Consider the following 18,396-nt stretch of genomic DNA (forward strand, 5'->3'; position numbering starts at 1 on the left):
GATTTTACGCATATGCAGGTTTCCAAGTTAAAAAAACACAAAATTATTCAATGTTTACTCTTACTACATGTGGTTTCACCGCTGCTGCCGGCTAGACATGCTTGCCAAGACTGATCCTACCCATAGTCCTTTGCATGCTCCTCATTCCACTCTCTCTTGATCCTGCAATGAGGATGACGATTGTTCCAGTCAATAGTTATGTGGTGCGCTGTTAGCCAGAACCAGACACACACAAGGTAAAGACTGTACAACAGGCTTTAATCCACAAAGACTTCCACAGAGCCAGGCTGGCTGTAGCTGCAGTAACTCTGAGTGAGTTTCAGGAGGCCACCGCAGGCTTATATCCTGGAGGGTGATTGACACCCGACCGGGTGGGGCTTGATCCATTCAGGTTGATTGATTGACAGCCGACAAGGTGTAGTCCTATTCCCTTTACACTCCTGCAGGTACAGAGGTTGCTCCCTGCAGTAGGCCAGTGATGTACCATCACATTCACCACCCGGGTGGGGAGGGGGTGGGGCATAACAAGGAATCGTCCCCACTATACAAAATACAATATTTACAGATTGAGACGATCCGGCGGCCGCCGGGGTCTCTGTGATCATTGTAGGAATGGCTCCTGGTCACTAGTTGGAGGGGAAGTGGGGGGCTGGCAGCAGGGGTCTGAGTGACTAGTGTGGTGCCACACGGAAGGGTGGCCGAGGGGGCCATGGTCGACGTGCGAGAGTCGTATTGAATGTTTGGGGAGGGGGGCAGATTCATCCCCCATGGCTGAAGTGGACCCTTGGTGGTTAAGGAGGTCCTGTGCACCCCATAGCTGCCTGGGGACGGGGATGTATGCCCGGTCGGCATCGTCCTGGGCTGAAGAATGCTGTGGAATGGTGGGTGCTCCTGCTGGTGCCAGGTCCCTGGTTGAGACGGTGTCCTCCTTGCCACTGCCGAACCTAATGTAGGCGAAGTTGTGGTTCGTGTGTAGGAGGAAAACGTGCTTGACCAGGGGTTCGGTCTTGTCTGCCTGTACGTCTGGAGGAATTTCTCCAGGTTGGCTGGTCCTGCTGGTCATGGCCGCAGATAGTGATGTTATCCAGATATGGGAACGTCGCCTTCAGCTTGTGCCAGTCTACCATGCGATCCATCTCCCGCTGGAAGATGGAGACCCCGTTCGTGATCCCAAAGGGTACTCGGTGGAACTGCTACAAGTGCCCATCCGCCTCGAAGGCGGTGTAGGGATGGTCCCTCGGGTGGATGGGGATTTGGTGATAAGCCAACTTCAGGTTAATCGTGGAGAAAACCCGGTAGTGGGCTATTTCATCGACCATGTCAGCTATCCTTGGCAGAGGATAGGCATCCAGTTGGGTGTACCGGTTTATTGTCTGGCTGTAATCTATGACCATCCTCGGCTTACTTCCCCCTTTGACCACCAGGACTTGGGCTCTCCAAGGGCTGTTACTGGGCTCTATGACACCTTCCACCAGGAGTCACCGGACCTCCACTTTGATAAAATCTCTGTCTGCGGCACAAAAGCGCCTAATTTTGGTGGTGATCGGCTTAAAGCCTAGTGTAAGGTGTATGAAGAGTGCTAGGGCAGGTGATGCATAGTGTGGAGAGGCCGTAGGTTGGCCAGGGCTGGTAGGTCGGCACGCTGTGTAGCGTGAGTGGAGGTTGGGGCCCCTTGAAGGCAAAGGTGATGCTCTGTAGCTGGCATTGGAAATCCAGGCCCAGGAAGACTGGGGCGCAGAGTTTGGGCATGACCAGGAGCCTAAACCCCATGTATGTCTACCCTTCCACAGTTATATCGGCCAAGCAGCGCCTGAGGGTACCAACAGTCTTGTCCTTTGCGGCGAGGGCGATTGAGAAGGGGGTGTGGTAGACTTTTAGTTTCAGAGGGTGGGCCACACTCGGGTGAATGAAACTCTCAGTGCTGCCACTGTTGAACAGGCACTTTGTTACCTGCCCGTTGACTTGCACGTCCATCATAGAGCGCCCGAGGTTGTGGGGGATGTTCCTGGTCAAAGTGGTGGCAGCCAGGACCATCTCGGGGTCGGAAGTTGTCGCTCTCTGGCTGAGTGCGGTGATTTATGGCATCCGGAGGCGTGGGTAGGGCGGCCTTGTCTTTGCCCGTTTGGACCACGTTGTCCCCGTTGTCATCAGAGGGCCTCTGTATCAGCCTCTGCCCGGCCCAAGATGGCAGCATCACAAGGGTCCCGCTGTGTGGCTGGCCTCCTTCCCCAGCCGTGTTCGTTATGCTGGGGTAAGTGATGTCATCGCGGCCGGCGGAGGTGACATCACCCCATCAGCCGAAAGTGACGTCACACCATAAGCCAGAAGTTATGTCGTGGCAGTTTTCGGTGAGCGGGGCTGGTCCAGGTGCGCGGAGCACATGCTGCGATCGTTGCCAGCGGGGCTGGATGCTGCACCGTCGGGGTCGGGGAAGGCAGAAGTCATAATGGGGACAATGCGGCATGTGCACGTGGAGGGGTCCGCGGGGGAGGTGGGGAGGTCATAGAGGGCCGCTGAGCTGCTGGCTGGCTTTGAGAGGCACACTTTAGCAAAGTGGCCTTTCTTGCCACATCGGGAACAGTACTGGTTCCTAGCCAGCAAGTTCTGGTGCGATCGTCGGTTTGACCCACACCAGGATCCACAATATTTACAGGGGTGCTGGTTGTCCACCACAGTGATGTTCTCTTCCCCAGCTCTGTTTAGGGCTGCAGCTGAGGGAGGGAGGGAGCCTGGGGGAGCCTGGAATCAAAGGCTTCGATGTGCAGGGCTGCAGCTTCCAGGGTTCGGACCACTTCCACAGTCTTGGTCAGGGCATAGATACTATCTCAAGCATAGCCCTCGGACAAAGGCGTCCTGGATCAGCCTCTCGGCCCAGGTAAGATTTGGCCATCTCCCCAGGTACTTGGACCAGCCTTTGGTTGCCTGGGAAGTGTGGGGACCCAGCTTTGATTGGAATAGAACAAGCTTCTTCCGATCTGAGTCCAGGATGCCGTCTGCATGCACCTCAATTATTGCTTCGACCGTGGGCTGCCAGATCTTGAAGCATGTCTGGGCTTCCGGGTAGCGTGGGTCAACTTCACTCAGGAGTTTTTTTCATGGCAGCCGTGGAAAAAGTCCTTTGTGGATTAAATTGTGGTGCGCTGTTAGACAGAATCAGACACACACAAGGTAAAGACTGTACAACAGGCTTTAATCCACAAAGACTTCCACAGAGCCAGGCTGGCTGTAGCTACAGTAACTCTGAGTGAGACTTTGGAGGCCGGTACAGGCTTATATCCTGGAGGGTGATTGACACCCGACCGGGTGGGGTTCGATCCATTCAGGTCGACTGATTGACAGCCAGCCAGGTGTAGTCCTGTCCCCCTTACACTCCTGCAGGTACAGTGGTTGCCCCCTGCAGTAGCAGATTGTGTACCATCACAAGTTAATAAAAGCTTATCAGTTTCACAACTTCAGTCCTTTGTGATTATTGATGGTGCGTCACTACATGATCTCTGAAAACCAATAACCTTGAGTTTTATCATCTAATTTGTTGGGTTATTTTAATACTGATTCAGTCCAGCACATGTCATCAATTGAATAACCGATGTCTAACTCAAAACACTGTAAAAAGGTTATCAAAAAATCAAGCTACCTTTACAAACCTCTGAGGATTTCCTGCTGCCTTTTTAGCACCTCTTGTTTAATTATGTCATGATTAACAATTGCTACTGATTGCATATTTATTACTTAAATGAAAATAATGATCAATATTGTTTTATTCCTGATTTTTAATTTTTTTTTGTTTTATTTGAATCCCAATCCTGAGGTTTTCTAGAATATTTATAACATTTAGACAATTATTCCTGAGGGATGGACAAGACCAGCTAGATCTGTTTCAATATAGAGTATGCCATATGCTCCATATATTTGTAATAATAATTTTGGCATGGATTTGTGATTTGAACTGATTGTCTCTCTGGAGAAAATGCAATAATTTAATTTGCAGTGTTCTCCCAGCAGATGAAATCTGCACTTTTACAATGGTAAAAGCATAAATGAGACATAAGAATATTCTGTTGTACTTACTTCAGAAATATTTGTGATTATTTTAGTGTAATGTTCCTTCTGAAAATATTAACTTTAAGCCAGCAAAATAAACCGATTTTTTAATATTCTTCCATTTAAATCTTTCTCCTGTATGTTACAATGCACCAAACACTTAAAAAAAATTTAAAGATACATCATGGGCTTCCAGCCTTATGCCACTCTTCCCCCTTTTATATACAGAAAAATAAACACATATACAGTAGAACTCTGATTATCCCAAATCCTCACTTATCCAACATTTTTTTGTGACGTCTGTTCAGCTCAGAAATTTTTTTTTTTCCGGATAATTGAGGATTTCAGAAAAATCAGAAATCTTCATTTATCTGAAAAATTTCAAAGCCAATAGGATGCCATTTTTCCTCCAAAGATTTTCAGACAAATGAGGATATCCGAAACAATAAAAAATGCTCAGTTATCTGAACATTTTTCGGAGCCGAACTGATGTCACAGGTTCCAAGTCCCAAGTCCACAAATGCAACCAATTAAATTGCTAACTCAGAGCATCCAGGGAAAACCCTTGAGGACATGGGGAGAACATACAAACTCCTGAAGGATAGCGCCAGATTCGAACATGGTGCGGTGTTAGTACTTGTGTGCAAACTAATCAATAAGTTTCCCTTTCGGTCTTCATTCTGGGACTTGAACACTATTGGCAAGATTAGCGTTGTTTCCTCTTTGCCAGATGATCAAGAGAACAAAGTGATGAATGTTTATGAATCACTGGTGTACAAGTAGTAATATTCCCTCAGCATTGCAACAGGCTAGGAAATTACAGCAAAGAAAGGCAGTTTGATCCAGGCCATGAGGGGAAGTAGAGCCTGCTGGAATTCAGTTTGTCTACCCGTTTTGTTCTTCCAGATGGCAGTCCCAGGTTTGCTGGATGGTGCAGAATTGGTAGAGGTGCCTCCTGTAGTTCACATCATACATGTGCTTGTCAGTTGATGCATCTTTATAATTTTTGTTGCTGGCTGTTTCTTTTCAAAATATCTTTATTGAGTATCAAACAGCTTTGTTCACATTGTACGAATGTACCTTATGCCACTCTTCCCCCTTTTATATACAGAAAAATAAACACATATACAGTAGAACTCTGATTATCCCAAATCCTCACTTATCCAACATTTTTTTGTGACGTCTGTTCAGCTCAGAAATTTTTTTTTTTCCGGATAATTGAGGATTTCAGAAAAATCAGAAATCTTCATTTATCTGAAAAATTTCAAAGCCAATAGGATGCCATTTTTCCTCCAAAGATTTTCAGACAAATGAGGATATCCGAAACAATAAAAAATGCTCAGTTATCTGAACATTTTTCGGAGCCGAACTGATGTCACAGGTTCCAATTTTTGAAAAGATCTCTGAGTGGAATTTCGAGTTTTTGGTGTTGGTTTTATCTTATTTTGTTCAGGTTGTTTTTTCGGTAAGAATTAAACATTATTTCATGGTTCAAAAGCCTTCCCTTGCTGTTTGTTGTCGTTTAACCTCTGTTACAAGTGATTTGCTGTTTGTTTTAAAAAAATAACCAGTTATCCAAACATTATTTATCCAAATTAGGCCCAGTCCCGACCATTTTGGATAATTGAAGTTGTACTGTACATAAATATTCACCTACACCCAAATGCACACCCAGACCCCACACTACCTGACCACCTTGGCACATTTGTTGACAGTATCATCAGACGATTACCCATTACGAAATATATACACTGTCCAGTTCAACATTAACGTCGTAAACACTCATAATTCAGAGAAATAACACATAAAGATTTGCCATTCATGAAAATAATTTGCAGTGGATCCATCATGTCCAGTTTGGGCCCGCATCTCGCATTTGCACTAATGGTTATCCCAATGTCCTCTCATAGAAACTGACTCAACAGTCAATTATAAAAGTGAGCAGCACTGGGAAGATCTTCAATACAAAATTAAACAAAAAAATCAGCCAGGTTGCTTTGAAAAAAATCTAGGACTGAAGAAATGACATGTAATGTATGTTAACCTGAAACCCAATGTCTATTTCTCGAAAGCAATCAATGTTAAAACTCCATTCTCAAAAAAATGGGTAGCAAATGTGATTGTTAGATGAAAAGGAGTTGTGGGAAATGAAATGATAAAATATTGCAATTGTAGATTTTTGACTTCTGTTTTTCAAGAAGAATTATAATCACTCGATATCAGGAAAGCTCCCATTACTTTGCTTCAGGATAAATATCAAAGCAGGAAATATACAACAATAAGCCTGGAAATGAGACACAAGTGAATGCAATTCTTATTAAATGTTCTGATAACTTTACAATGAAGAATACAAAAATTGTGAAAAGGAGGTGGTTCTCTAGCACTGTGTGAGAAGAATATTTTTGTGAAGACTTCTGATTACTGTCTCTGTTGGAATAAACTATAGGAAGGAAATCTCAAATCCCTTTGTGTGGTGTAACCTCCATATTTAGTGCTGAAGCTTTTGTTAACCTAGAGTCCCCTATTGCTGCCAATTGTTCTCCACCCCTAATTACCACATCCGCAGTTAGTTTCAAAACAGTCCTATGCAGGAGTTTTCTGCCTGTTGATAAGTGGATGACCTATTACGGCGCCACCTTCTGTGACAGCACGGTCGCTACAAGAGTTTTGGAATTAAATAACTGTAGTGGCTTCCCAGCTAAATTTTCTCTCAAAGTTCAGGACAGGTTAAGATAGCATAACTCAAGCTATTCACATTAGTGAGCACTTGAAGGACCAGGGCACTGATATAAAGTGATGAGCATAGAATGCAGGAAAGCATAAATTCCCTCAAGTATTGATCCAATTCCTTTGACTCCCTTGCCAACACCCTTATACTAGTGTGTTCCAGATCATAACCAATTTGTGCAGGAAAGAAGACTTTATTGAGAATTGTTCAAGCAGAGAAGAAGGCTATTAATTCATTATGTTTCTGCTATTTAAAACAAAAAAAAACATAAGAAATCTCTTCATTTCAATATTATACTTGTTAATTTGTGGATTTACTCTCATTGTTGGAGTACATACACAACATCACATACAACCCTGAGATTCTTATTCTTTTGGGCAAGGCAGAAAAAACTCTACACAGTACGTACTTGTAAACAAATTTACTGCAATATCGAGAAAATTTAAAAAATTCAATAAAGTCCACAAGAGTCCTTAAATGAGTCCCTGATTGAGTTTATTATTGAGGGGTCTGATGGTGGAGGGGTAGCAGCTGTTCCTGAACCTGGTGGTGCAAGTCTTGTGGCATCTATACCTCTTTCCTAATGGAAGCAGCAAGGATAGATCATGTGCTGAGTGGTGTGGATCCTTGATGATTTATGCTGCCTGCTGATGGCAATGTTCCATGTAGATGTTCTCGATAGTAGGGAGGGTTTTGTCTGTGATGTCCTGAGATGTATCCACTTCCTTTTGGAGGGCTTTATGCTCAGGGGTATTGGTGTCCCTATACCAGACCATGATGCAGCCAGTCAGCACACTTTCCACCACATCTCTTGAAATTTGCTCAGGTTTCTGGTGTCATACCAAACCACAAACTCCTGATGATGTTGATGAGTTTATTGTCATACACATTGTACCATGTACATATGCACTGAAATTCTTACTTGCTGCAGCCAAATGCTTATGTGTATAAAAGAAAACTATAACAGTAAATCAATTGAATTAAATTAAAAGAAACAATAAATATATAGGATAGAAAATAAATATTCACAGTAATCTTAGTGCAGAAAAAATGACTTGCACAAGTGCAGACTGATCATGATTAGTGTTCCAGGAAAGATTTGAGAGTCTGATAGCTGTTGAAAAGAAATTGCTTTTGAACCGAGAGGTCCTGGTTTGCATCTTCTGGCCAAAGGTAGTAGTGAGAAGAGTTTGTGACCCACCACCCACTGTGTCCCCTCAGGACCCTTTCAAATATTTCCCCTCTAATCTTAAAGCTGTGCCCTCTAGTTTTAGATTAATCCTCTCTGAGGAGGGGGGGGTGGGGTTGGAAAGCTAATGAATATTATCTTTCTTTAACTCATTCTTATGATCTAAAGGATGCCATTCAGCCTATTGGATCAATGTTGGCTGTGAGAACATTCCTAGCAGTTCCATTTCCCTATGTTTTTCTGTAACCTGTCCTTGTCCACATGCCCAGCAACTCACTCACCCACCCCCAGGATTCATTTAGAGCAGTTACTTAATGTCCCAGAATGTCTGTGGGATGTGACAGAAAAATAGAGCATTGTGGAGAAACACATGTAGCCAAAATATGATTTTGTCAGTTGGCCTTTTGGGTGAAAACAAATATATTTGCTGTCTATATTTAAAATCTTTGGAGAGAACTCTCATTTTAAGTATACTTTCTTTTCATCATATAAAACTTTGATTTGTCAATGTTACAATATTCTATTGATTGCATATGTGAAACATTTATTGCTATCAGTTTTCTTTGTTTTTTTTCAGGACCTCAGACAAGAAAGCTGCCAAGCAGGAGCATTACATCCGAAAGTTGGACACATGGTTTTCAGAATAACACTGCATATATTTCCATTACTAAAGAACTGAAACCTCAGAGGCCAATTAATAGCACATTTTTGGGAAAAAATGAAGTGTCCATTTCCTTTGTACTAGTTACACAGAATTCACAAAGTTATCTACCGACGATGACTTCAAGTTCAGAATCTAAAGAAAACATTGCAAGTGAATCGGAATCATCAAATCTCATTTCTTCAAATGAATATCTATCTAAAAATTTGATTGATTCTCAGAGTCTTCCTCTTGCATTACCTCTTGTAGATGAGACTTCAAGTGAAGATGGAAAACTTAGAAGGTGGTTTCATGGCGCAGCATCAACAGGGACAGGAAGATCTGTAAACATGTCACCTGGAGTTTCTGAAGAACCTTCATATGATGAAGGATCAGATAATGTTACAGTGCCTCTCAGCACCATGTCAAATGGAACCAGTAGATCCTTAAGCAGAAAACAGAACCATTCAGAATTGACTTCCATCATTTCATCAACTGCTTCTAAATTGCTCAGTACTTTACCAAATGTTTTCCACCGATCATTAAATAATGGGTCAAAATATTTAAGTGCTTCAGTGAATGAATTTGAAGGATTGAGTTCTTCACAGAATGATTTTAAACGATTGTTAACTATTTCACCAAATAAGGTTGAAGAAAGAAGTCCTTCAACAGATTTAAAGCAATCTTTAAGTACAATACCAAATGTCTCTGAAAGGTTAGTTAGTTTAACGGAGTTTAAAAGATCTTTAAGCACTTCACCGAATAATCTTGAGAGAATACGTTCTTCACAGAATGATTTTAAACAAACTTTAAGTATTCTGAATGAGCTTGAAAGATTTAATGCTTCATTGGATGATGTTAAACAATATTTAGGTACTCCTCAGAATGATCCTAAAAGATTAAATACTTCACTGGAAGATACTATACAATCCTTAAATACTTCATTGAATGATCCCGAAAGATTAAATACTTCACTAGAAGATGGAATACAATTCTTAAATACTTCACTGGACGATGCTATACAATTCTTAAATACTTCATTGAATGATGCTGAAAGAAAAAATACTTCACTGGATGATGCTATACAATTCTTAAATACTTCACTGGACGATGCTATACAATTCTTAAATACTTCATTGAATGATCCCGAAAGATTAAATACTTCACTAGAAGATGGAATACAATTCTTAAATACTTCACTGGACGATGCTATACAATTCTTAAATACTTCATTGAATGATCCCGAAAGATTAAATACTTCACTAGAAGATGGAATACAATTCTTAAATACTTCACTGGACGATGCTATACAATCCTTAAATACTTCATTGAATGATGCTGAAAGAAAAAATACTTCACTGGACGATGCTATACAATCCTTAAATACTTCATTGAATGATCCCGAAAGATTAAATACTTCACTAGAAGATGGAATACAATTCTTAAATACTTCACTGGACGATGCTATACAATTCTTAAATACTTCATTGAATGATCCCGAAAGATTAAATACTTCACTAGAAGATGGAACACAATCCTTAAATACTTCATTGAACGATGCTGAAAGAAAAAATACTTCACTGGACGATGCTATACAATCCTTAAATACTTCATTGAATGATCCCGAAAGATTAAATACTTCACTAGAAGATGGAATACAATTCTTAAATACTTCACTGGACGATGCTATACAATCCTTAAATACTTCATTGAATGATGCTGAAAGATTAAATACTTCACTGGACGATGCTATACAATCCTTAAATACTTCATTGAATGATCCCGAAAGATTAGATATTTCACTAGAAGATGGAATACAATTCTTAAATACTTCACTGGACGATGCTATACAATTCTTAAATACTTCATTGAATGATCCCGAAAGATTAAATACTTCACTGGACGATGCTATACAATCCTTAAATACTTCATTGAATGATCCCGAAAGATTAAATACTTCACTAGAAGATGGAATACAATTCTTAAATACTTCACTGGACGATGCTATACAATTCTTAAATACTTCATTGAATGATGCTGAAAGAAAAAATACTTCACTGGACGATGCTATACAATCCTTAAATACTTCATTGAATGATCCCGAAAGATTAAATACTTCACTGGACGATGCTATACAATCCTTAAATACTTCATTGAATGATGCTGAAAGAAAAAATACTTCACTGGACGATGCTATACAATTCTTAAATACTTCATTGAATGATCCCGAAAGATTAAATACTTCACTAGAAGATGGAATACAATTCTTAAATACTTCACTGGACGATGCTATACAATCCTTAAATACTTCATTGAATGATGCTGAAAGAAAAAATACTTCACTGGACGATGCTATACAATCCTTAAATACTTCATTGAATGATCCCGAAAGATTAAATACTTCACTAGAAGATGGAATACAATTCTTAAATACTTCACTGGACGATGCTATACAATTCTTAAATACTTCATTGAATGATCCCGAAAGATTAAATACTTCACTAGAAGATGGAACACAATCCTTAAATACTTCATTGAACGATGCTGAAAGAAAAAATACTTCACTGGACGATGCTATACAATCCTTAAATACTTCATTGAATGATCCCGAAAGATTAAATACTTCACTAGAAGATGGAATACAATTCTTAAATACTTCACTGGACGATGCTATACAATCCTTAAATACTTCATTGAATGATGCTGAAAGATTAAATACTTCACTGGACGATGCTATACAATCCTTAAATACTTCATTGAATGATCCCGAAAGATTAGATATTTCACTAGAAGATGGAATACAATTCTTAAATACTTCACTGGACGATGCTATACAATTCTTAAATACTTCATTGAATGATCCCGAAAGATTAAATACTTCACTGGACGATGCTATACAATCCTTAAATACTTCATTGAATGATCCCGAAAGATTAAATACTTCACTAGAAGATGGAATACAATTCTTAAATACTTCACTGGACGATGCTATACAATTCTTAAATACTTCATTGAATGATGCTGAAAGAAAAAATACTTCACTGGACGATGCTATACAATCCTTAAATACTTCATTGAATGATCCCGAAAGATTAAATACTTCACTGGACGATGCTATACAATCCTTAAATACTTCATTGAATGATGCTGAAAGAAAAAATACTTCACTGGACGATGCTATACAATTCTTAAATACTTCATTGAATGATCCCGAAAGATTAAATATTTCACTAGAAGATGGAATACAATCCTTAAATACTTCATTGAATGATGCTGAAAGATTAAATACTTCACTGGACGATGCTATACAATCCTTAAATACTTCATTGAATGATCCCGAAAGTTTAAATACTCCACTGGACAATTTTAAACAATCTTTTAGTATTCCTTTGAATGATCCTGAAAGATTAATTTCTTCACTGGACAATCTTAACCAACCTTTAAGTACTCCTCCAAATGTTACAGAAAGATTAAATACTTCACTGAATGATTTTCGGCAATCTTTCAGTGCTACCCCAATTGATTCTGAAAGATTAAATACTTCACCAGATGGGATTAAGCAATTGTTACGTACTTCACCGAATGATGTTGAAAGATTAAATACCCCGCTGAATCACTTTAGGCAATCTTCAACAATTTCACCATCTCATCCCGAGAGACAAAGTACTTCACAAAATGATTTTAAGCAATTTGTCAGTACCTCATCAAATGATTTTAAAAGATTAAGTACATTGGTGAATGATTTTAAGCGATCTTTAACTAATTCATTGATTGATCCAAGAAGACTAAATACTTCACTGAATGATTTTAAGCGATCGTTAAGCACTTCACCAAATTATTTTGAACGATTAAGTACATCACTGGAAGATTTTGAAAAAATAAATACATCAATGAATGATTTTAAGCGATCATTAAGTAGTTCACCGGCAGCTCCTGAAATATTAAGTACATCACTGAATGGTATTAAACAAACTTTAATTAATACACCTAATGATCTTGACAGACAAAGTACATCACAGAATGATTTTAAACGATCTTTAAATACTTCATCAATTGATCCTGACCAATTAGGTGCTGTGTTAACTGATTTGATGAGATCTGAACAATCTTCAACTGCTTCAGAAAATGTGGTTGAAATCTATTCAAGTTCCTTATCAAATAATTTGATAAATATTTATGAAAATGCTTCTAGACATGCTGAAAGATATGTAGGGACTTCAACAAATAGTTTTGAAAGTTCCTCTAATCCTTCACCCATTGACTCTGAAATATTCAATACATTGCAAAATGTTTCTGAAAATACCTTAAGTAATCCACAGAACAATTCTAAAGTGTCTTTTAGCACTTCGTCAAATGATTCTAAAAGGTCCATAAATTTTTCACCAAATGACATTAAGGCACCTTTAAATACTTCACCAAATAATCTTGAGCAGTCCTTAAACATTTCAGTGAATTATTCTGAAATGATATTTTCTACTTCTGAAAATTATACTGATAGATTAAGTGCTTTGCCAAATGTTTCAGAAGAATCTATTACTCATGCAAAATATGATTTTAAAAGATTTCCAAATATATCTAAAGGTTCTTCCAATAATGCACAGATTGATTCAGAAAGATTTTCAGGAACTTCAAGTGTTTTTGAAAGTACTTCTAACACCTCACCAAATAATTATGAAAAAGCATTAAGTGGTTCATCAAGTGTTTTTGAAAGATCTTTACTAAATAGTTCTGTAAGCTCTCTTAGTACTTTACTGAATTATTCCGACATTTTTGGAAATTCAGCATTGAATATTTCTGAATATCCTTTAAACACTTCATTGAACAGTCCAAAACAATCCATAAATATGGCAACAAATATTTCTGATGGAACCGCTCCTCCTTCAACATCCATACCTATAGGTTTCAATGTTGTTACCAGTGGTTCAGATGAAGAAGGATCATTTGTTATGCCTTCTATACAGCCAGATGATACTTATTCAAAGGGTTCACATTTGGCAAGTTTTGCTTCACGTGCTGAAACCGTAACTACCAACACTGCAACAAGTCATTTACTTCCAAGTGCAAGAGATAATTTCTTAAATACTACACTTCCTTCTACAATCGACAACATTACTAAATTAATTCCCAAAACAATGACTTCTACACAATTAGATTCTCAAAACTTTACCACAGCTAATTCAACTGAACAAGATTTAGTTGAATTAGAAAGCATTAATGTTGATAAGGGCAACTTTGAAAGAGCAACACCAGGCATTATTCTGAAGAGTGAGGACCCTGAAAGAAGAACAGTGACTCCTAGAATTATAATGCCCAAAACAACATATACACATTTGTCACTTTCTACCATAGGATCACCCAAAGCAGGAGCCAAAAGTACATCATCAACACCAATTATAACAACATCTGGATCTTATATGGGAAGTTATACTGTGACTTCACAACCTTCCACTGATATACCAAAGCCGACATTAAGTAATGTTACAGGAAGTGAATTTGTCACTCTATGGACTAGCCCTACTCTTCATACAAGCTCTTTAACAAGAGAAAAAACATCAGTCAGCATGTCTACAACTAGTGTAATCAAAACCAATGAAGCAAGAAAGGCAAGAACTTCAGCTAGCATAAATACTTTGACCAGCACAAAGACCTCAATTACCACTCAGACCTCAAGCATCTCACGAACTCCAACCAGTGCAATGATCCTAACAAGCACAAAGATTTTGGACATCAGCACAGAAATTCCAACCACTGCCATAGTGACTGTACCAAGTACAATGCCTCCTACCTCAATAGGGAGAGTTATACCTGAGCCATCAACTATGATTCAACTTACCACAAAAAGCACGTCTCAGGCCTCCACAGGTAATGTAGAATCAATTCCAAGATGTAGATAAAAACAATGTTTTAAATATTCATGTTATATTTTACAGTTTCCTAACCAAAATTAGTTAAACTCTAGCTAGCATGGTTTTACTGACAGACAATCATTAATTTTGATATTGAAGTGTGCACATTTAGAATAACTCACAGAAATGGTGATGGTTGTAAACTACTGGAAATATGGACATATAATTAATATCAAATGTCTAAATTTAGGCCTACAGCGCAGTAACAGGCCCTTCCGGCTCACTAGTCTGTGCTACCCAATTACACCCAATTGACCCACACCTTCTATACATTTTGTTGTGCAGTCCTTTCTGACAGGAGCTTGAGGAGAAAAAAAAAACCCAACAAATCCATGAAAGTGGGAAACCTGCAAAATAAATATTTTCAATTGTTTAGTATAAATCTCATTTCATAAAAATAGTGAACAATCTCAGGGAACAGTTCAATCTCTCGAATATCCCACATTCATCTATCAACCATGAGGCTTCATCTGCACCTTATGACAACTCAAGTCTCACTCTATCAGTGATATTTCCTTTGTTCTTTCAATTCTTTCACTACCTTCTCTGCAATTTAAAACTAACTTGTATTCTTTCTTTGCCAGTTCTGCCAAAAAATTCTTAAATCTCTTTCTCTTTCCATAAACGATGTCTAACATATTGATGTTTCCTGCTTTATTTTAAAAAAAATTCCAATGTGGCTGTGATAGCAGCTAAATTTAAAATGCAGCGTTGGCCAATTTTTATGAAGAAACTAAGCATTTTTAATTTAAAATGAAATAGCTTAGAAATCGTGTCAGTTGAAACAAGAGAAGAAGAAACCAGAACAAGCAAACCCCTTCTAGCCAGCGCCCGATTTGAACCTGTATCATTGGTGTGGTAATAACATTGCGCTCACCACTATGTCACCCATTCTTTCAAGGGTAATCAATCTATGGTAGAATGATGGTGCTTCTCTTGCAAGCATTGGTGAGCAAATGGTTACGGTCTGAAGCTATTTGAAATCTGACAATGTTGCAGTTTAGTGATGAAAGCCTCATGGTTTCTGAGCTTTTGACAGTTCCCTGTCTTTTTGAAAATGGCATGTTTAATTAGTAATTTATTTGTATATGAAGATTCAGGAACTAAAATTTTGGATAAAAGTGTTATAATTCCAGGTTAGAGGGTCCAAATTTTTGGGTCTATTTCAGATGCACAAATTTACACTCATGCTAAACTACACAGTAAACTTCAACAAAATTGTTAATTGGCAGAAAGTATGCCCTTTGAAAGTAGTGCCTGCATGAAAAATGCAAACCTTACATCACTGCTGCATCTGAGACAAAAGAAAAATGTCAGTGCAGTACTTTAGTTCTGCCTTCACAAAGGACACAGATCATCCCCCAGAGGTTCTGAGGACTTGAGGTTTAATGAGAGGGAGGAACAGTTGACAATCAGTTTTATGAGGAAAATTACAAGATCACAAGATATAGGAGTGGAAGTAGGCCCATTAGCCCACTGCCTGCTCCACCATTCTAATCATGAGCTGATCCATCCTCCCCGTTACCCTTGATGCCCTGAATAATCAAATACCTCAATGTCAGTCTCAGCCTTAAATGCCCAATGACTTTTCTTCCACAGATTCATGGCCTTCTGACTATTTTTTTTGCATCTCTGTTTTAATTTGATGCACTTTTATCTTGAAGTTATGCCCTCTTGCCCTAGAATCTCCTACCATGGGAAACATCCTTGCCACATCTACTCTGTCCAGGCCTTTCAACATTAAATATGGCTCTACGAGGTCCCGCCCCCCCCTTATATATTCCTTCGGTACTCCAACGAGTACAGTCTAAGAACCTCCAAATATTCCTCAAATGCTAACTCTTTTATTCCTTGTATTATTTGAATAAATCTTCTCTGAATGCTCTTCAACCACACCACATCTTTTCTCAAATGGTGCTGGAGAAATTGATAGGATTAGCTGCTGTAGAATCTCCGAGGCTTGGATAGTCTGCCGATACTTAAGGATGTGGCCCTAGAATTAGTGACTACATTGGGGGTAATTTTCCAACATTTTTCAAAATCTAGATTTGTTCCTCTGGATTGCAGGGTAATTAATGCCACTAATTTAAAGAGAAAGGAATGAGAAAACAGGAAATTATAAACTAGTTGGATTTAAATTGATACTTCTGAAAATACGAGAGTCCATTTATTAAAGATATAACAGCAGATCACTTTGAAAACAGTGAGTGTCTGTCAAAATCTGGAAGGATTTATGATTTATGATTGGGGAAATCGTACAGGACAAATTTACTGAAATTCTTTAAAGATGAAAAAAGCCCTTGGAATGTGAGATAGATCAAAGAAATAGGCCCTTCATTCCAAAGGGGTTCTGACCCTCAAGCACCCACTTACATTAATACTATTTTATTACATTTTGATTTAGTTTAATTTAGAGATATAATTTGGTAATAGGCCCTTCTGGCCCACAAGCCCGCACCACCTAAATATGCCCATGTGACCAATTAACCTACTAACTTGTACATTTTTGGAATGTGGGTAGAAACTTGAGCGCCTGAAGGAAACCCACGTGGTCACAGGGGGAACAAATAATCTCCTTACAGTTAGTGGTGGAAATGAACTCGGGTTGCTGGCATTGTAACCTTCTCCAAGGCACCACAACCTTCTCCAAGGCACTACCACTCACTGACACTGTAGAGGAAATTTTAAGCAGCTAATGATCAACCTCTCAATTGTCCATCTTTGGGAGGAAATCTAGGGAAGCTAACATGGTCCCAGGGAGACTGTGCAGAGTCCATGAGAATCTAGGATCACAGGGTTATGATCGGAACCTTGACCATTCCTTTGTCCCTACAATTGCTGGTTGAATTGTTGAGTTCTTCCAGCAGTTGTTTTTTTTAGCTATCAACACTCTTTGAGCTCTGTGTCACCGCTACTGATACATACCAAGCACAAAGTTTTGATAACAAGACTTTAACTAAAGATTTTTGGATTGATTGTTTTTGTGTTTCCATCTCAGTGCTTGACCCTCAGGAGGAAATAACTTTTTCACGTTTAGTGCTTTACATGACTCTTTTACAAAAAACTTAGATTTCCTCCCTGTCTTATACATCATGCCTATTCATAATGTTTTGGATTGAGAAAGAAATATTATTACTGTATCTTTCATCATATAAGATAATGTTCAGATAAGATGAGTCCCCATTTTCAGCCTGAGTTTCATGGTTTTATCATATATCGGGCATATAAGAGGACCCGCCAATTTTCTGCAAGGAGCATGCTGGAGTCTGGTGTCTGGGCCTCCCAGCAACAACCTAAACTATGTAACAACACCCCAATTGCCAAGAAACAAATCTGCAAATTAAGCAAGCAAGTGATTAAAATAACAGTTAAAAAAAAATAACTTTACTTCTGGCCAGGAAGATGCCAAACGATGCTGGGTCCAAGTCTTTAGCATTGGCTGCAGCCGGCAACAGCGACTCCATTCTCAACATTGGGTGCGGTGCTGTCTGCATTGAAGAAGTTGCCTCATTGCCCAAGTGTGCTCGTTGCAGGAACCTTGGGCCCCTAGGCCAGGAGCGGTGACCTCAGGCTTTATAATTGTAAAACGACTGGGTTGGTTATGGTGATGGTGGGGTGGTGTTGGAGACAGACGGGGCCGGCAGTGGGGAGGTGCTTCAAGGGTTGCCTTATTTGCCAAATATTCATTGAGTAGTTTTTTGAGTAGAATTTAAGGTTTCATTTTTGTATCTGGCATATAAGACAAGCCCTCTTTTTTGGAGTTTCAAAGGTCGTCTTATATGCCAAAATATACAGTATTAACTAAAATTTTTGCAAAAAAAAGTTGATTGCTTTAATTGAAAATGTGATTTAACAGTTAAACTTTAATATATAAAAGAAGGGATTTATTTCT

General features: G+C 39.1%; 1 protein-coding gene across 4 annotated transcripts in view; it reads left to right on the forward strand.

Moving 5' to 3' along the window:
* The window catches only part of heg1 (heart development protein with EGF-like domains 1), an 88,765-nt gene that overhangs the window by 32,473 nt on the left and 37,896 nt on the right, over positions 1 to 18,396 (forward strand). For all 4 annotated transcript variants that reach the window (XM_069935294.1, XM_069935297.1, XM_069935296.1 and 1 more), the window contains exon 2: positions 8,536 to 14,460. In XM_069935294.1, the coding sequence (XP_069791395.1) occupies positions 8,536 to 14,460 (5,925 nt within the window). The remainder of the gene's footprint in view (positions 1 to 8,535; positions 14,461 to 18,396) is intronic.

The sequence above is a fragment of the Narcine bancroftii genome, chromosome 4 (genome assembly GCF_036971445.1).
Source record: "Narcine bancroftii isolate sNarBan1 chromosome 4, sNarBan1.hap1, whole genome shotgun sequence".
Lineage (NCBI taxonomy): Eukaryota > Metazoa > Chordata > Chondrichthyes > Torpediniformes > Narcinidae > Narcine > Narcine bancroftii.